The 20251-nt window shown below is 47.8% G+C and overlaps 1 protein-coding gene across 32 annotated transcripts in view; it reads right to left on the minus strand.

Moving 5' to 3' along the window:
• Window positions 1–3449: 3449 nt before the first annotated feature.
• Window positions 3450–20251, minus strand: part of ZMYND8 (zinc finger MYND-type containing 8) — a 160535-nt gene continuing 143733 nt past the window's right edge. For 19 of the 32 annotated variants that reach the window (XM_055104876.3, XM_034947115.4, XM_014343064.6 and 16 more), the window contains 5 exons: window positions 18418–18657; window positions 15470–15630; window positions 14414–14480; window positions 6747–6830; window positions 3450–5007 (listed from right to left, as the gene is read on the minus strand). In XM_055104876.3, the coding sequence (XP_054960851.1) occupies window positions 4871–5007; window positions 6747–6830; window positions 14414–14480; window positions 15470–15630; window positions 18418–18657 (689 nt within the window). In that variant the 3' untranslated portion in view covers window positions 3450–4870. The remainder of the gene's footprint in view (window positions 5008–6746; window positions 6831–14413; window positions 14481–15469; window positions 15631–18417; window positions 18658–20251) is intronic. The other 13 variants (XM_014343067.6, XM_014343066.6, XM_014343063.6 and 10 more) reach the window with 2 other exon arrangements.

Consider the following 20251-nt stretch of genomic DNA (forward strand, 5'->3'; position numbering starts at 1 on the left):
GTTCCTGTCCCGGTCATTGCCAAAAGAAACCAGCAAGGAACTGGCAGCTTCTGCCAGGTTCACCAGACCTCACTGCATCTCCCTCTTCTTCTCCTCATTCTGAAAACACTCAACTCAGACTGGAACCTTCAAGCCCCTCCCCTCCTACCTGGCCTCTCACTGACCCACTGGTGTGGCCTGAGAAGTAAGCAGATTAGAGAGGGTTCTAATTAGGTGGAGTGGATTCTGTTATTTGCAACTAAAAACCTGACCCCTCCAAATGCATGTAACCCCTGAGTCTCAGTTTTCCAAGCTGCACAAAGAGTGGAATAACCACCCCACTGGGCAGCTAAGAGGAGCCTGGGGAGTCATTTTATAATGGTGCTCACTGCAGGGCCATTAGCCGTGGCCAGAGTTTGGGGACAATCTCAATGTCCACCAGCTGGGGGCTGGCCACATGCATTATCCCGTGTCCACATAGCAGACATCACACCCCCTAAAAATGGATGGAGGTGCTCTTGAACTGCACTGATATGGATCAATACTCAAGGCTTCAGATTAAGTTTAAAAAAAAAACGGGGCAAGGGGACAGGGCAGAAGAGTGTGTATCAAATGCTATCATTTATGTAGAAAAAAGGGGGCCGGGAGCAGTGGTTCATGCCTGTAATCCCAGCACTTTAGGACACCGAGGCGGGCAGATCACCTGAGGTCAGGAGTTCAAGACCAGCCTGGTCAACATGGTGAAACCCTGTCTCTACTGAAAATACAAAACTCAGCTGGGCATGGTGCCCTTAATCCCAGCTACTCGGTAGGCTGAAGCAGAAAAATTGCTTGAATCCGGGAGGTGGATGTTGTAGTGAGCTGAGATTGCGCCACTGCACTCCAGCTTGGGCGACAGAGCGAGACTCCGTCTCAAAAAAAAAAGAAAAAAGGAGCAGAGAAAAATGTCTCTGCATTTGTTTGTAAATGCAGACTCTCCCTGAGGACTATGTGGGAAGGGGGATTGGAGGGGACCAAGGTAGCAGGGAGGGAGAGGCTTTATACTATAGGCCCTTTCGTATCTTCAGATTTGAGTCATGTGGCTGTTTTACCTGGTCAGATGAATGGTAAAACTAAAAGCAACCATTTCTCTATCCTCGAGTAAGCAAGCCACTTCCCTAGATGTCTTTGCTTCTAAGGGAGGTTGCGGCAGAGGCTGGATGGGGGTGCAGTGGGACACCTCAAGGTGGCCTCTGCATTTGAATGCTGCGCTGCTGGCTACTCGCTACTTAGGAGCCCAGCTGCTGGCTGCTCGCTACTTAGGAGCGGCATGACCTTCATTGTGTCCAAGCCCTGGGGACACAGCAGGGAACAGGGCTGTTCCCTGGCTCCCTCACCCAGCTCGCATTCAATTGGGACACACAGGAGAAGTAATAAAACCCCACACCCTTTGCTCAGGGATATGAAGAAAATATTGAGGGCATGATGGGCCCGTGGGCAGGTGGCTATTTCAGGAGTGACATCTGAAGAATCAGGTACCAGCCACAGAACAGGGTGTCAGGTCAAAGGAGCAGAGAGTGCAATTGAGACAAGAAAGGCAGGAGCTGAAAGAAGACAATGGATGACCCCTCATAGCCGTGGCCCCTCCTTTCTCTGGTCTTCAGGATGAAATGAGACAACAGAGGAAAGGTGCACACACATGCCCAGGAACGGGAAGCTAACATTCTTCTCACTTAAAAAAATGACTTGGAGGCTAGGCACGGTGGCTCACACCTGTAATCCCAGCACTTTGGGAGGCTGAGGCAGGCGGATCACCTGGGGTTGGGAGTTCGAGACCAGCCTGACCAACATGGAGAAACCTCATCTCTACTAAAAATACAAAATTAGCTGGGCGTGGTGGTGGATACCTGTAACCCCAACTACTCGGGAGGCTGAAGCAGAATTGCTTGAACCCAGGAGGCGGAGGTTGCAGTGAGCCAAGATCGCGCCATTGCACTCCAGCCTGGGCAACAAGAGCAAAACTCCGTCTCAAAAAAAAAAAAAAAAAAGACTTGGGAGGCCAAGGTGGGTGGATCACCTGAGACAAGGAGTTTAAGACCAGCCTGGCCAACATGGCGAAAACCCCATCTCTACTAAAAATACAAAAATTAGCTGGGCATGGGTGGTAGGCACCTGTAATCCCAGCTACTCGGGAGGTTGAGGCAGGAGAATTGCTTCAACCCGGGAGGCTGAGTTTGCAGTGAGCTATCACGCCACTGCACTCCAGCCTGGGTGATGGAGACTCTCCCTCCAAAAAAAGACGAGTCCAGGTGCCATGGCTTACACCTGTAATCCCAGCACTTTGGGAGTCTGAGACAGGCAGATCACTTCAAGTCAGGAGTTCAAGACCAGCCTGGGGAATATGTGAAACCCTCATCTCTAAAAATACAAAAAAAATGAGCCACGCATGGTGGTGCATGTCTGAATCCCCAGCTACTTGGGAGGCTGAGGCACCAGAATTGCTTGAACCCAGGAGGCGGAGGTTGCAGTGAGCCGAGATTACGCCACTGCACTGCAGCCTGGGTGACGGGGCGAGACTCCGTCTCAAAAAAACAAAAAATAAGAATAACCTGTAGACAGTCTGTCTTCCTGTGAAGAATGAGGGGCCCACCCTGACAGGGCTCCTGTGCCTTGCTCACCATCTGTCCCCAGTAACTGAAACTGTGCATGGCTCATGACAGGTCCCCTGTAATACTTGAGTAACTGAACGATTGTTGTCCCCATTAGGATGCAAGTTTGATGAAGGCAGGGACCCGACTCCTTGATGGCACCATGGGATCCTCAGTGCCTGGACAGTGCCTGACGCGATGTGTGCTTGCTGATTGGCACGAATGAACTTATGCCCACGCGGGCCAACCTCCCCTGCCGGCCATGTCATGTCTTGGCCCTTGGCACAGGAAGGGGTTTGTGGAGATCTTTTCTGGGGAGTTACTGGATTGCAGAGAAGGAACACTGCTGCCCAGGAAACCAAACCTCAGCCTTTCAAGCCGGCTTCATTCTACTCATACCCTGTGCACCTCCAGCCAGGCCCAGAGCCATAGACCAGGGCACCTGCGAGGGGCTGGGATCCTTGCTGCCCACGCGAGGCCTGTTAGCTCGGCCTCCCTACGGGCTTCAAGAAGACAACTCCGTCCTCTCCCAACTGTCTGACAAGGACTGGCGTGGGGGGCCCCCACTAGGGCCCATTCTCTCCAGTGTGCCCACCACCTGGCTGTGGGGGTGTTCGTGACCTCTCACGGCCCCTTCTGTGTTTGGTCGTGCAAACCTGACACAGCCATCCCGACCAAATGGAAAACTGCAAATTCGAGGACGACCACGGCATTTTTCCAAAACAGTTTAATTAAAAAAAGGTAAAGAAATCTGAAAAAACTGGGGGGTGGGGGAAGGAACGGGCAAACCCAAAAAAGCATATAGTGTGAGTCTACTGGCTCAGTCACAAAGAAACACCACCATCAAAAAGATATTTAAGTTTAATACAAATTTTATACAAAGAAAATGTGAAAAAATACTTCCATATGCTAAAAGCAATTATGCTTCACAAATAAGGCCAGCTAGGCTATTTTTTTTTTTTGACAACTGCAATTCACAAATGTTCTTTCTCTCCTGTTTTCTTCTAATACTCTCTTCTTATTTCTTCTCTAATATGGGTAACTAGCTGGAAACTGTACAGTTCGCATCCTCTTAACAATGAAGAGAAAGTAAACAAGACTAAAATGTACAACAAAACGTACTGGAATGATATCGTACAATTAATTTTCTCATATACATACATCACCTTTTGCTTTTTCATCAATGCTTTTTGTTTTACACAACATACAAAATGGCTCTACAGCATACGTAGTGTACGGACAGCATGACGGGCCTTGCTTTCTCTCATACTGCCTGTGTTTCATGCTTACATAAAAACGTGAAATTCCATCATATAAATAATACGTACATGCTTCATCCCAGACTCAAACGTCCTCTGCGTGCACCTTGCCTTTGAGTCCTTGCTTCCAAGAAGCACAGCATCTCTGACCAAGTGTGTGTGAGTGTGTTTAAAGGAACCACAAAGCAAAGATAAGGTTTCTCTTTTTTTCAGAGTTCATGATTCTATGACTTTCTGTGTTCTCCTCTCCTGTGACTGAGCTGAGTGGGGCTTGTTTCTGTTTCTCTTCTGTAAACAAGGATATTGTTTTTTCCCTTTTAGGAGTAGAGTCATCATTTCAATCACATGAAAGAAACTAGCTTCTCCCTGTGTCCGTCTGGTCCGGAGAGCTTGCGTTTTAGGAACGTGGTAACGTAGTAGCTGAAAGGAGCCAACGGCTTGATGGGATAGAGTCTGTGCCGAAACTCCCGATCCCAACATGCTGTGTACAGACACACGAGTGAAAACGGTTCGCCCTCCCCTGCGTATCCAAGGATGAGGACGTGAGTATGAAAGTGGTCCCCGGGCCCAGTATCCATTCCGTCGTGTGACAGACAGGCTAACTGACCATCCCTTCTCCAATACCAAAACATTCTTTTTTGTTGTTGGGGTTGGTTGCTTTTTTTTTTTTTTTAATTGTTTTTCTTTTTCTTTCTTTTTTTTTTTAATAAGTTAAAGTTAATACAAATATAAAAAGGGGAAGGTCCTCTAGATTCAATGACATCCACAAATTGTACATTATTTACACCAAAGCACAGGGCTCATGTGGGTGAACAGTCTGCAGTCAAAGCCGATGCCGGGTGTCCTGTAGTGTAGCAGCCCCCGCGCCGGGGGCTCAGGCTCAACTGAGGGTTTTGTCATTTTCAAGTCTGAAAGTGGCTGTTCTCCTGCCTTTGTTGTTTCTTCTTTTCCTGGCGTCTGGGTTTTTCTCCCAATGGGGTGGGTGGTTTGTGTCCCGATTCACTGCTAGTCCCAGAAGGTGTCCAGCCGAGACTCTTTCGGGAGGAGGCTCTTCGTGCCGGTACTGCTGGTGTGCTCGGAACGTGTCGATCCCCTCTTCTCATCACTGCTGCTCCAACTGGATTTATTACTCCGGGAATGGTCTGAGGAGGAAAACCAATGTGTTTAGCGTGCCTGCCCACCTGCGCCTGAGCACAACTATCCTGCAATCTGACCTGCCCCTCCTGCACAGGAAGCCACCTTCCCCTCCCCACTGATGGTTCAAACACTGCCACCGCTGACTGCCCTGCATCTGTGGGTCTGTAGAACAGAAAGGTAGAACAACTTATTTTTTAGGATTTAACGACAACCGGTTGAAAAAACGGTAGGGTGTCATGCTCACAGAGAATAAAGATTTGTGGAAAAGGTGCTGAACTGCCAAGGAAGGCATTTCTTGTGCCGTGTCTGGAACCGTGTATCCTTACTACATCACTGAACGACACCAAGCACCCCATGCACTTCTGGGTCCAACCTTGGCCCCTGGAGAAAGACACTGAAATTTGGCATGCAGTCTACTTCCGTTAGTGGGATTTCTTTTATCAATGTATAGGCAACTTGAAAAATGGACTTACAACCAAATCACACTTGTCCACCCAAGGGAAAGGATCATAAAGGAGAAAAATGGTTAAGTCCACCTGGGAACACACACCCACTGACTCCCGGTAAGGACAAGCTTATGGGTGACTGAAGAATTCAGAATCAGAATAAGACCTAGGATGGCTTCAAGGACACATGGACAAGGAGCTGAGTAGTGACTGAGTAAGAAATAAGTGAAGAAGCTGAAGGAAGAGCCGAATGAGGTGTCTGTGAAGAGCACTTCAGCCAACAGCCCAGGTCTGCAGCTCTGCTAGATGGCTGACTGGAGAAACCTTCCAGCCAAGCCCTAAGATCCCATCACATCCTGGATCATGTACTAAGTTCAGACAGACTGGGACAGAATTATTTTTTAATTCCTTAAGGTGGGTGATAATGTTTGGTTGAAAGAGGTTGAGGGCAAGAGTGGAGTGGGCCAAGGAGGGGACCATGCTACTACCTAGGGGGGCTGCATTTCTTACTGCCTGGTAAAAAGGCATGTGTGGGTAATCATGAGTTCTGGAAGATAAGCAGTGAAGAGAATGACAAAGATCTCCAAAGTCATGTAGTTACTCAGGAGAGAACTCTTCTTAGTCATGTGCATCAGTGACCAAAATGGAGCAATACTATGGTAGGCAGAGCTGGGGGCAAGGGCAGAGTCTTCTTACCAATCCTCAATCTGCCTTCTTATGCCTTCTTCCCTTAGCCGCCATGCCTATGCTTTTATTTCTCCGGAAGGACTCTGGGGAGTGATGCAGCTGGTCATCCCCATCCGGGAGAAAATCCTACAGTGATGTGGTCAAACCACATCAAGTCCTTCCAGCTCTGGTGAGGGCAGAGACCACCAGCGGGTACTGGAAGAAACGGGACCAGGGCCAAGCTGAGTTCAGTATCTCTCTCCCAGAACCAGGCTGGCCAATGGAGGGATCTGCAGGCCCTCACTCCTCATATGGAGAGGACACGGGACACTGGCTGCCATAGCCAATCACCACAGGAGGGAATCGGTGTTCATCTAGGACCCTTTATGAAAAGAGCGAGGACGATCTCCATCAAGAAGCCAGGCCACATGCTCGCTCTCATTTCCTAATGCAGTTTGTGATGGCGACCAGAGGCACAGCAAAGAAGAAACGTTGCAAAGGAAGACCCACGACTCAAAAGAACAGGAGAAGACACACCCACAAAGGAACACACACACGGACACACACAGAACAAGCCTTCTGCATACCAGGAAGAAGCCCCGGCAGCTTTCGTAAGACAGGGTCATACTTACACTTCTGGGCGGGGTAGTTGGGGTGCGGCTGGTGGTCTGTGGTGGTTGGGGCATAGGCAGGTTGCTTGTCACACCTTTTGCTAACTGAAGAGATAGCACAGGTAGCCTCAGAGTCTGTCAGAGAGCTGGAATTCCGCACAACCCCAAGTGCTTACTATTTTTGTTCATCAACAGGCTACTGTTATTAGAACCAGTTGGCACCTTCATTCATGTCACCATTGTCCAACTTTAATGCAAGCACAGGAGACTAAGTCTCTTTAAAAATGCATATCAAACCACAAACAGCATCACTGGACACAGCACAGCATTACAGGTAGGAAATAAGGTACACAATGACATAAAAGCAACTCAGCATTTTGTAAGCCACAAATTCTCAGAACCACTAGCTCTGCCAATAGCCTAATTCAACCATGGGAAACGGAGGCAGGCACTAGAAACGTGCTAAGGTTGAAGGCAGCACCCGAGAAAGCCAGACAATTTAAGGCAATAACTCATCAACTGCCCACAGTGATAACAGAATAGGGAGGAGAGGATGGAGAAGGCACACGTGATGAGGAGGACTAAGGAAGGGGCTCCAGATGAGGTGGCAAGTAAGCTAAATTCTCAGCTACGATGGTAGCACACCAACAAATCACCTCTGAAATCAGAGTCAAAAAACAGTGATATGAAAGGAGTCTCCGTAAACAGCTGATACGGTGAGAAGCTTCATAGGAAAACAATTGAAAGTAAGATCAAGAGAAAAAATAGAAACTCCAGGAAAAAGGCTATAAAAGAATGGAATATAATCACAGTACACTATGTGACTCTGCCATGAATGATATGGTCATAATCATACAAGTAAGAATTGTCACACTGCAACTTTTTAGACTAAGCCAACAGACAAGAGTGAGGCTTAACTGCAGTTATAGGACAGAATGCACATGTTCTCAACCTTGACAACGGGGAAAGTCACAGGACAGGTGGGAAGCCTGGCTATGACAGGGGTGGGAGAGGTAAGGAGAAGATGGACTGCCAAAAGAGGGGTCAAGAGATACTGTCTGTAGCAGACTCTGTAGCAGACAGAACAAAAGAGCTAAGGAGGCAAGTGTTTCACTGGAGCAAGGTAGCACATAAAATAGCAACCTCAGTAGTGTGGGAAGAGGAAGAGGAAGAGTAACTCTCATCTTTTAAAGCTCGAAGTCAACAAATAATATCTAAAGATGAAGTCAAGAAATAGAGGTATAGCCAAGTACATTATTTATTAGTAAGGAGGTAACAGAAGGACCAGAATGAGCAGTGTAAACTGGAACTAGGAAGAGTTATCCCCTGCACTATTTTATTCTCTGCAACTCTATGCATATATAGCTTTAACTAAAAGCTTAAAACGAAAAGACGAACAGGAGAGGCCCATGCCCACACACTAAGGGAGCTCATACCCCTAACTAAAATTCTCTCTCTTCCAACTAAACTTAGATGTACTGTCCTAGTACCTGATGCACATAAATAGCTTAGAAGCCTTGACGTTTTTAAAACCCATGTTCCTTCTAGATATGTCACGTGCGCTGTCACCAGAAAGCAAGTGCTGGCAGAAGTAAAGTGACATGGATGAGGAATTAATTAGAAGGGGATCAGAACTGAGGAAGTCTTTTTGCTTTGACGTGACCTGTCAACACAAACTGCTTTGGTGAGAAAATCGGGAAGACTGAGAAGACTGACGGCTGCATTCCCGCACAGACCCCTGCAGCCTCCCTGCAGCTTCTCACTCACACTCTCAGAATCACTGCGGCACTGACTGCAAAACGCACTTTTTCTGCCACTTTCTGACCATGGGCTCCATGGCGCTCTCACTGTGCTGATGTGACTCTGCCCAGCCTCTTTCCAAGTCCTAAATGTCGGACTAAATCTATTGTTTTTGAGACACAGTCTCACTCTGTCGCCCAGACTGGAATGCAGTGGCACGGTCTCAACTCACTGTAACCTCCGCCTCCTGGGTTCAAGTAATTCTCATGCCTCAGGCCCCTGAGTAGCTGGGATTACAGGGGTGTGTCACCACGCCTAGCTAATTTTTTGTACTTTTAGTAGAGACGGGGTTTCACCATGTTGGTCAGGCTAGTCTTGAACTCCTGACCTCAAATGATCCACCCACCTTGGCCTCTCAAAGTGTTGGGATTATAGGCATGAGCCACCACGCCTGACCTAAATGTGGGGCTAAATCTCTTTTAGTGTAGCCCTGGGTGCACCTCAATCTTTATCCAAACCCTGGAGAGGAGGCCCTTTCTGACATGAAGATACCATGATTCTAGCCAATCTGGTCGTCTTTTAAGAAAAAAGTCTCTGCTGCTGACCACGGTGGCACATGCCTATGATCCCAGCTACTCAAGAGGCTGAAGTGGGAGAATGGCTTGAGCTCAGGCCAAGTTCAAGGCCAGCCTCAGCAACAAGGCAAGAGCCTGTCTCTTAGGTTTCAAAACAACATTTAGAATTAAAAATGTCGGCCAGGCATGGTGGCTCACACCTGTAATCCAAGCACTCTGGGAGGCCGAGGCAGGTGGATTGCCTGAGCTCAGGAGTTCGAGACCAACCTGGGCAACACGGTGAAACCCCATCTCTAATAAAATACAAAAAATTAGCTGGGCGTGGTGGCGTATTCCTGTAATCTCAGCTGCTCAGGAGGCTGAGGCAGGAGAATCACTTGAACCTGGGAAGCAGAGGTTGCAGTGAGCCAAGATTGCACCACTGCACTCCAGCCTGGGCAACAGTGCAAGACTCCATCTCAAATAATAATAATAATAATAAATGTCCATGACTGTTAATGGCTTAGGGGGATGGTGGAGTAGCAGAATAGAAACTGTATCATAGCAGCAGCTGAGTGTGTAAAGAAAGGGAAATGGAGACAAATGAAACAACTTTTTTTTTTTTTTTTTTAAATATGAGGTCTCACTCTGTTGCCCAGCTGGAGTGCAGTGGCTATTCACAGGCACTCACTGCAGCCTCAAAACTCCTAGGCTCAAGTAACCCCCCTGCCTCAGCCTCTCCAAGTAGCTGGGACTACAGGTGGGCCCTAGCTCTAGAATAACAACCCTTGAAGAGACATCTAACTGGGTTGAGGAAGGAGACAGGACAGGTCTTAAGCTATGCCATTCAATATGGTAACCACTACAATAAGATACAATGTTAAATTCCATTCCTCAGTCGCACTAGCCACAGTTCAAGGCTTCAGCAGCGACACGTGGCTAGTGGCTACCATAGTGGACAGTGCAAATATAAGAACATGGCCATTGTCACAGAACGTTCTATTGGAGATGCAAGGTGTCAAGGAAGGCACTTGGAGATAGATAAGGATATTTAAGTGCCTAGGAAGAAAAGCAATACAGAGTGAGAAATCTGGCTACAACAAAGGAGGCAGATGCCTTTGAACGGCAGGAGGGAAGGACAGAGCACACCACGGAGGCCCTGCAGAGGGCAGAGGAGCAGCCCTGAGCGCCCAGGGATGGTGACGCAGGGAGAGATGCAGGGCCCGGTCCAAAACACAGCAGAGAACTTGAGAAATAGCCATCATGGACGATGGAATCCTGATAAAACAAAAAAACAAAAAACTTGGGTCACAACACAGGCCTCTGGCCAGGCACGGTGGCTCATGCCTGTAATCCAGCACTTTGGGAAGCCAAGGTGGGTGAATCACTTGAGGTCAGGAGTTCAAGACCAGCCTGGCCAACACAGTGAAACCTTGTCTCTATTAAAAATACAAAAAATTAGTTGGGCATGGTGATGCACACCTGTAATCCCAGCTACTCAGGAGGCTGAGGCAGGAGAATCACTTGAATTGAGGAGGCAAAGGTTGTAGTGAGCCAAGATCACGCAACTGCACTCCAGTCTGGACAACAGAGCGAAGACTCTGTCTCAAAAAAAAAAAAAAAAAAAAAAAAAAAAAAAAAAAAAAAGGGCCGGGCTGGGCGTAGTGGCTCAAGCTTGTAATCCCAGCACTTTGGGAGGCCAAGGCACGCGAAATCACCTGAGGTCAGGGGTTCAAGACCAGCCTGGCCAACATGGTGAAACCCCATCTCTACTAAAAATACAAAATTAGCTGGGTGTGGTGGTGCACACCTATAATCCCAGCTACTCGGGAGGCTGAGGCAGGAGAATCACTTGAACCCAGGAGGTAGAGGTTGCAGTGAGCCGAGATCATGCCACTGCACTCCAGCCTGGGCGACAGAGCAAAGACTCTGTCTCAAAAAAGTAGAATAAAAAAAAGAACACAGGTCTCTGGGGACAAAAAGTATTAATAAAAGAAAAACATATTGGAAAGACGATCAGGCAGAAGAGAATATCTGCTTCTGAGGTTAGTGACCCAGATTTGCGTGTGTGATGAGACGAGTTTGTGTTCTTGTGTAACATTCTCCAGTTAAGCACTGAGGCTCAGGTGCAGGTAAATCAAAAGTGGAAAGCTGGGGTTCATCCAAGGTGAGGTTTTGCCAAATGGACATGCTAGGAAAACAGGAAGGGCCTGGGAGACTGGGTTGTATTAGCAACGGTACTGCATGGAAATTAAGCTGGGTAAGGAGGTAGGAAGGAGGGAGGTATAGAAACAAGACAGTTAGTAGAATTGGGTGAGGAAAAAAAGGCCACATCTGCACCCTGACGTTTCCTAGAGATCAGTGCCTTATTAGCAGAGCCACGCACAAGTGCCATTACTCAGCCATTTTTGAGTTACAACAATTTTATAGGCGTCCACCTAAGTATACCTGACATATGGTTGCAAGCATGAGTCTGGATTGCAAAGCTCAGCTGGTTGCATATGGTTGCAAAGCTCAGTCCTTGTTAAAAAGAGAATCAAGAAATATGAGAGATGCTAAAGACATCTCAGTATCAAACTAAGCCTGTTCGAAGGGGAAGTGAAGAGGGAGTTGCTTTCTCAGTAGGTGCTTCCGACATATTTAATGCCAAGTTCGTATCCTTCCTAAAGTCAGCTCACGTTACTTCCTCTGACTGTGCCCCCGAATCCCACCCACCCACCTTTCAAAGCATGAGTCTGGAGAGATCTCAACTGAAGTCTTGGCTCTCATAATTACTCATTGAGTTACCTGGGCATATGAGTTAATGTCTCTGGACCTCAACTTGCTCATCTGTATAATGGAAATACTAACTATGCTCTTACAGACATTGGGGATAAACACGATAAGGTATTCATGCTCTTCAGTAGCACCAATAGCTGCTCTTCTGACTTCCTTTGAAACTCCACGAAGACAGGCATTTATCTGCCTTATTCAGAAAAACTGCCCCTTCCTCCCTCTGCTCGCCCCCCTCTTCCCCCCACCATTTACTGGGGCTTCTTGCCTCCTCTCCCTTCCACTCCCTGGGCCAGTGTGCCTCAGGTCAGGAGTCAGCAAACTATGGCCAGCTCAATGACTGTTTTTGCAATTCAAGTTTCACTGGCACAAGGCACACGTTTGTTTACGTATTATCTATGTCTACTTTCACACTACAACGGCAGGGTGAGCAGCTATGACAGGAACCATGCGGCCTGCAAAACCTAAAATACTTACTAAATGGCCCTCTATGGAAAAAGTTTCTTGACCCTGGTCTAGGTAATACTCCTCCAGCTCAGAATGGAATACGATGCCTCTCCCAACTACCTTCCTGTATGCCACCCTCCTGATGCCAACAGACTCCTGCCAGATTCATCCTACCACGGCATCATTCATCTTCTCAGATGCCATTTCAATCAAGCCACTTTGAGGTTCCAAAACCCTAACAGCACCCCTCTGTCTGAAACGGTGTTTCCCTAACTTGGACCTTCCTCACACCACTTGTGCCATTTCGACACATCCATAGTCCTCTTACATATTGCTTAGTTCATGTTTTTATTTTAAACTTATGTAACTTAGGTAAATAACTAAACTTTTATTGTTAACCAACAAAAAAACACAAAACCAATAAAATCTACTGTTAAATCAAGGGCAACTCCAAAAATGAATGTAATGAAAACCTTAAATTAAAAGTTCTAGGGTGGGGAGCATGCTGCTAAAATCTAGAGTCTGCTCAGTCTTTGTTAAAAAGAGAATCAGGAAATATGAGAGATGCTAAAGACATCTTAGCACTAAACTGAGCCTGTTACAAGGGGAAGTGAAGAGGGAGTTGCTTTTTCAATAGGTGGTTCAGTCATATTTAATGCCAAGTTCATATCCTCCCTCCTAAAGCAAGCTCATATTACTCCCTCTGACTGTGCCCCCAAATCCCATCCAACTTTCAAGGCCTAGCCCCTTCGGGAAACCGTTCCCAGCCCCTAACAATGGACATCACTTCTTCCTCCATGCACTCAATATGCAGAAGTGAAATGAAATGTTTGCTTTTCAGCTCAAGAGAATCGTCAGTGGCTCACGCCTGTAATCCCAGCACTTCCGGAGGCAGAGGCAGGAGGATCACTTGAGGTCAAGAGATCAAGACCAACCTGGCCAACATGGCAAAACCCCGTTTCTACAATTTTTTTTTTTTTTTTTTTTTTTGAGAGAGAGAGTCTCGCTCTGTCTCCCAGGCTGGAGCGCAGTGGCACGATCTCGACTCACTGCAACCTCCACCTCCTGGGTTCAAGCGATTCTCCTGCCTCAGCCTCCCAAGTAGCTGGGATTACAGGCGCATGTCACCACGCCCAGCTAATTTTTGTACTTTTAGTAGAGACAGGGTTTCACCATGTTGGTCAGGCTGGTCTCAAACTCCTGACCTCGTGATCCGCCCACCTCAGCCTCCCAAAGTGCTGGGATTACAGGCATGAGCCACTGTGCCCGGCCTACAAAAATTTTTTTAAAAAATTAGCCAGGCATGGGGGTGCGTCCCTGTAGTCCCAGCTACTTGGGAGGCTGAGGCAGGAGAATCACTTGAGCCTGGGAGGCGGAGGTTGCAGTGAGCTGAGATCACACTACTGCACTCCAGCCTGGGCGACAGGGCGAGACTCTGTCTCAAAAAAAAAAAAATCATCATCAGGCAGAAAGGTCCTGGAGCTGTGGTGCCAGGCAAAAACCTTGAATGAAGTAAAACTGTCTTCCACCAGGAAGACACCTTCTCTGAACCCTTCTGGAATGACCCAAAACTGCTTTAAGAAAGTGCAGGAAAAAGATTCTTTGGGCTAAGGAAGGAAGACAGCTCAAACCCCACAGAAGAAAAAACCTAGATGTCAAGTCTCAGAAATTTCCCCAAACCTGCCTGCCAGGTTATTCTCCAAAAGGAAAGGATTTAACAGAAAGATCATCCATTTAAGCACTGCCTTCAATTCTCAAAGGCTTGAGTGCCTTCATCCACCATATGCAGGTGTCAGAACCTCAGAATAAAATCTTACACAGTGTCATTTACCGTTCTCATTTCCCTGAGAGAGAAAAAAAAAAAAAAACTTCCCAATCCAAATGCACTTCTTCTACCCTACCCCAGGTCAGCAACAGAACCCTCTGTCCAAATGGAGTTTTATGTGGATCCCCAGTAAATACAATAGGTAATACCGATCAGCTTGAAGAGGTACCTGAAAGTTAACATGCTCAGCTACCCCCTCACCCCCACTGACCCACCCCAGGCACCCCTAAGGATCCATAATCGTTTGGAAACCATTGGAATAAACCCTTCAAATTCTCCCTGACAAAATGGCTCCCCATCTGCCCATCTGAAATGTGAAAGCACCGTTCGCCCACCAGGGGGCAACATACCAGAGCCTTGGTTGGAGCCTAAGAGAATGGAGGAGGGCGTCTCTCTGGAGCCAGAAAGGTCAAGGGTCTAGAAATACAAAAAGAAAAAGATGGACTCAAGGCACTGAGGCTACTGTCGCCCCCACAGGGAAATCCAGGGAGTCATGGGGGTGCTCATCGCTGCCCCCAAAGCATCTCAGTGTCCTCTGCCTGGCACGGTCAGGTGGGAGTGATGGGCACAGGGCGGCCAGGTGGCCAAACCCCAGGTACCATCTCCCACACTGAACAGACTGGAACGCAGCACCAGGGTGGCCCCTCACTGTACCCTAGAACATTCACTGTTTCCTAAACTCCACTCACTAACAGACCCCCCTCCAGATTTTTGCCATATCCAAGGAGAAAGTACATTACTTCAAAATTCTGTCAGTCCGCTTTTAATTCATGCTAGCCTCTGACTAGGTAATACTATCAGTTAAACCAACATGTTTTAACTGACAGTCTAACGATTTATCTTTTTCCTAATATGCAATGAAATAGATATACAGTGACTAAAAATGTAAAAAACTACATACTCATGAAAATAGTCTTTGCATACCATCAATGTCACATACATCACACCCTGGCAAACAAACAAGGAGGTGAAACCTTCGTGGCCCAATAGGGCAGCCACTAGCCACATGTGGCTACTGAAATCTCAATTAATTAAAATTAAATAAAACTGTAAAATCAGGTCCTCGGTCACACTAGCTGCATTTCAAGTGCTCAAAAGCTGCATGTAGCTAGCAGCTACCATTCTGGACGGGAAGTACAGAACATTTCCATCATCGCAGAAAGTTCTCCTGGGCAACACTATTCTACACTTTGAGGGTCCCCAGCGGAGAGTACTGGGGAGCGGCTGCCAGGTCCCACACACGCCGGCCCAGGCTCCATGTTCCCACACATCCACTGGAAATGCCGGCACACTGTTAGGACAAGCCTCCCACAACACGGAACTTTCAGGGCGGCAGACGGGGGGTCCTAAGTCCACTTGGCACAAAGGGTAGATGTCACTAGCCAAAGGCATGGGGGGATCCTCACCGAGCCACTGTCCTTGCTTTTCTCAGCTGACGTCTCCTTCTCTTTGGAGGCGCTGGCCGTCTCTGAAGGTGCTGATTGTGTGCTCAAGGAGCTCCCCTGGGAGGACTTATTTAGTGTTTCTGTGTTCACCTCAGCATCCGCTTCCTGCTGAGGAGCAGTAGCTGGGGACAAAGGAGAGAGAGACACGCCACATATACACAGAGTACGATGATTCTGAAACATGCATGGAGCCCCGCCCTGCACCCAGTGGCACCCAAGGCTCAGCCCTACCCAGGGCATAAAAGTGGAGGCTCAAGGGGGCCGGATTGCCAGAGTTTTCCAGAAGCTGGAATTCCAAACTTTAGAATTCCAAATTTTAACATAAACATGCTGAGATGGAGTCTCGCTCTGTCACCCAGGCTGGAGTGCAATGGCACGATCTCAGCTCACTGCAACCTCTGTCTCCTGGGTTCAAGTGATTCTCTTGTCTCAGCCCACCAAGTAGCTGGGACTCAGGTGCACACCACCATGTCCGGCTAATTTTTGTATTTTTAGTAGAGACAGGGTTTCACCATGTTGGTCAAGCTGGTATTGAACTCCTGACCTTAGGTGATCCACCCACCTCGGCCTCCCAAAGTGCTGGGATTACAGGCTTGAGCCACCGTGCCTAGCCAACATGGTGATTTTTAATGGTTAGCAATTCAAGTTTTATTAAATCATTCTGGAGATGAAAGTATATTCCTGGAACAAACAGAGCCCATCAACAAGAGCCAACCTGTAACTGCTGATTTAGTTACTCTCTTTAGTCATTTCTAGGTGGAGACCTACATTTTTAGCCCCAGAGACTTTCTTCCTTCTAAGGTGGGACAGGAAAACCACGTGAAAGGCGACATGCTATCAGAGGCCCAGAGAATCTGGAGATGGCAGAAACTTGGACACATAGAAAAACAGGGCGTTTGGGGCCGGGTGCGGCGGCTCATGCCTGTAATCCCAGCACTTTGGGAGGCCGAGGCGGGCGGATCACGAGGTCAGGAGATCGAGACCATCCTGGCTAACACGGTAAAACCCCGTCTCTACTAAAAAACACAAAAAATTAGCCGGGCGTGGTGGCGGGCACCTGTAGTCCCAGCTACTAGGGAGGCTGAGGAAGGAGAATGGCATGAACCCGGGAGGCGGAGCTTGCAGTGAGCTGAGATCGCGCCACTGCACTCCAGCCTGGGAGAAAGAGCGAGACTCCGTCTCAACGAAAAAAAAAAGAAAAAGAAAAACAGGGCGTCTGGGAGGAATTTAGGAAGAACAGATGTAATTATGTCACAAAAAAAGGAAAGCCGAAGGACATTTTGGCCATCTTGGCGAAACAGCAAAAGGCTCATCAGACACATTCCAGAACGGAGGGAAAACACAAAGAGACTTTACTCCAGTAAGACACCAAAAGTCTCTACAAAGAAGACATCTCCCTACAGACTAAAGAACAGGGCAAGGTATTCTCCAATATTGCCTTTTAAAAAATAATAAAATAACAGATTTGTCTAGAGCAAGAGCTGGCAAGCTAGTGCTGCCTGTTTTATTGGCAGACAGCCACATCCATCCATTTACATATCATCTATGTCCATCCATTTACATATCATCTAAGACTGCTTCTGCACTGCAACAGCAGAGTTAAGTAGTAGCAACAGAAACCACATGGTGTACAAAGCCTAAAATATTCACTCTCGCCCTTCACAGAAAAAGTTTACCAACCCCCGGTCAAGCTTCTTGACTGGGACACTTGAAATTCTTTAAAATGGAAGTGTTTAATTCGAACCATACAAAGCTAGTATCATTTGCCACAAATAAAAGCTAATGGTAAAAAGTAACTTATAGGCTGGCTGGGCGTGGTGGCTCACGCCGGTAATCCCAGTACTTTGGGAGGCTGAGGCGGGCAGATCACTTGAGGTCAGGAGTTCAAGACCAGCCTGGCCAACATGGTGAAACCCTGTCTCCACTAATAATACAAAAATTAGCTGGGCATGGTGATGTGTGCCTGTAATACCAGCCACTTGGGAGGCTGAGGCAGGAGAATCAATGGAACCCAGGAGGCAGGGTTGCAGTGAGCCGAGATCGTGTCACTGCACTCCAGCCTGGGGGACAAGAGCAAAACTCTGTCTCAAAATAATAATAATAACAATTCATAAAATATTATTGATGCCAGGCGCTGTGGCTCACGCCTGTAATCCCAGCACTTTGGGAGGCCAAGGTAGGTGGATCACCTGAGGTCAGGAGTTAAAGACCAGCCTGACCAACATGGAGAAACCTCATCTCTACTAAAAATACAAAAAATTAGCCGGGCATGGTGGCATATTTCTGTAATCCCAGCTACTCGGGAGGCTGAGGCAGGAGAATCGCTTGAACCCGGAAGGCAGAGGTTGCACTAAGCCGAGATCACACCACTGCACTCCAGCCTGGACAACAAGAGCGAAACTCTGTCTCAAAAAAAAAAAAAAAAAAAAAAAAAAAGGATAAATTCTAACTAGATAGTGCTTCCTGCTGGAAGCTCTAGGCCTGGGGACTGCTTGTTCTATGTTGGAAAGGGTGATTACAAATATTACAGCAGTGTCAAAGATAGGTTAGTACCAAACTAACACTTTTTACTTAACAAAGAAATTGGGAATCCATATTATCTAAAGCCACAAGTCCATTACTGCCAAAAAAAACACAGTGTCTCAACAGTACTACTGACACTTTAGGCCTGAGAAGAGATCAAGGGTTCTGCAAAGATCAAAGGTTCAAAATGCCCATGGCTCAAGTTTTAGCTATGTGCCTGCACACTGCTCACCTGTGTGTAAGAGACACAGTTGTTTTTGAGTGAAAGTGACCAGAAGCCAGGCAAGCTCCCTTGTCAATTAGCCCTGAGACCCCTGAAGTCCACAGGGGAGACCAATGCCAAGCCACTGCAGCCCAGGACGGGAGGCAGCCCCACAGGGCATTACCTGACTGGGTGCAGGACTTCATGTGCTCAGGCCAGTGGGCTTGCTGGCAGGGGTAGTCACAGTAGCTGGTGTTCCAACAGCAGTAAAAGATGGCCTCCTTCTTGCAGTTGGCGCACCACTGCTTCTTCTTGGTCTCATCCACCGCCTGCTGCTTCTCCAACTCCAGCTGCTTCTTCACCTCGGCGATGAGCCGGTCCCGCTCCTGCTCCAGGCTCTGCCGCATCTCCGCCATGGTCAGCTCTGGTGGAGGAGGGGAAGAACACCGCTCATCACCTGACCCCAGCCTGGGGTGTGGGGTTATTCCTGCCCCCAGATTCAGGCAGACGTGGATGCAAGACCTGGCTGGGAGAAGCCCTGGCTGTGTGCCCATGGGCAATAACCTAGCCCGAGTCTTCATCTGTAAATAGGGCATTCATCATGGCGACCAGACGGTGCTGCCTGTTGAGAGTGGACATGAGGTGCCCAGCGTGGACATAACTGCAGCCCCAGAGGATTTTCCACACCAGACCACATTCTGGGAATTCCTCAAAGTAACTCTTGAAACAACTGCCACCAAAACTCACTTTCTCTCCTATTATTCATTAACATAAGCCTTTTCCCCCCTATCAATCAAATACCTATACAGCACCCACTACATGAAGGCACTGTTCTAAGAACTTTATAAATATTAACTCATATAACCCTCATCCTAATAATCCTACGGGGTAAGTACTACTATTCTACCCCTTTCGCAGATGAGGAAACTGAGGCAAACAGCTGGCTGGGCCTAGACCTCAGGCGTGCTTTCTTGTAGGTGTCTCCTGTGGCACTGGATCCAGATGGGACTGTGGTTGATGATTATACTAACAGGACAACTATGAACCTACTCAGTCTACCAAGATTTCTCTAATTTTACTTCAGACAGTTAAGTCCACTGGTAATTCATTTAGGAGTGACCTGCTGGCTGTAATAAAAGAAAAATAGGCCAAGTGCAGTGGCTCATGCCTGTAATCCCAGCACTTTGGGAGGCTGAGGCAGATGGATCACCTGAGGTCAGGAGTTTGAGACCAGCCTGGCCAACATGGTGAAACCCTGTCTCTGCTAAAAATACAAAAATTAGCTAGGCGCGATGGTGTAATCCCCGCTACTTGGGAGGCCGAGGCAGGAAAATTGCTTGAACCCAGGAGGCAGAAGTTGCAGTGAACTGAGATCATGCCATTGCACTCCAGCCTGGACAACAAGAGTGAAACTCCATTGACAAGGGAGGGGAAGGGAGGGGAGGGGAGGAAGGAAAGGGAGGGCAGGGGGGAGGGGAGGGGAGGGGAGGGGAGGAAGGAAAGGGAGGGCAGGGGGGAGGGGAGGGGAGGGGATGGGAGGGGAATGGTCCCTCAATTCCTTCAAATACTCTTCCTGAACTTTATAAAGTAAAATTAACCCCTCATAAAGAAGTTAACTACTTGTGGCCAGACAGAACCTTTGAGTCAATCTAACTACATTTAACTAGGGGCCTGCAAACCATAGCTAAGTTTTGGCCAGCCCACAGGTAATTTTTTCAAATGTGCAGTCAACACATAAAAAGAAAAGGATTTTATGAAAGTAAGATTCCCTGATTTTATTAGAAAAACAAGAAGTGGTGGCAGGGGCAGTGGATCACATTTGTAATCCCAGCACTTTGGGAGGCTGAGGTGGGTGGATCGCTTGAGGCCAGGAGTTTGAGACTAGCCTGGCCAACATGCTGAAACCCCGTCTCTACTAAAAGTACAAAACTTAGCCAGGCATGGTGGTGCATGCCTGTAATCCCAGCTACTCGGGAGGCTGAGGCATGAAAATCACTTGAACCTGGGAGGCAGAGGCT

Source organism: Pan paniscus, chromosome 21 (assembly GCF_029289425.2).
Source record: "Pan paniscus chromosome 21, NHGRI_mPanPan1-v2.0_pri, whole genome shotgun sequence".
In the NCBI taxonomy this organism is placed as follows: Eukaryota; Metazoa; Chordata; class Mammalia; order Primates; family Hominidae; genus Pan; species Pan paniscus.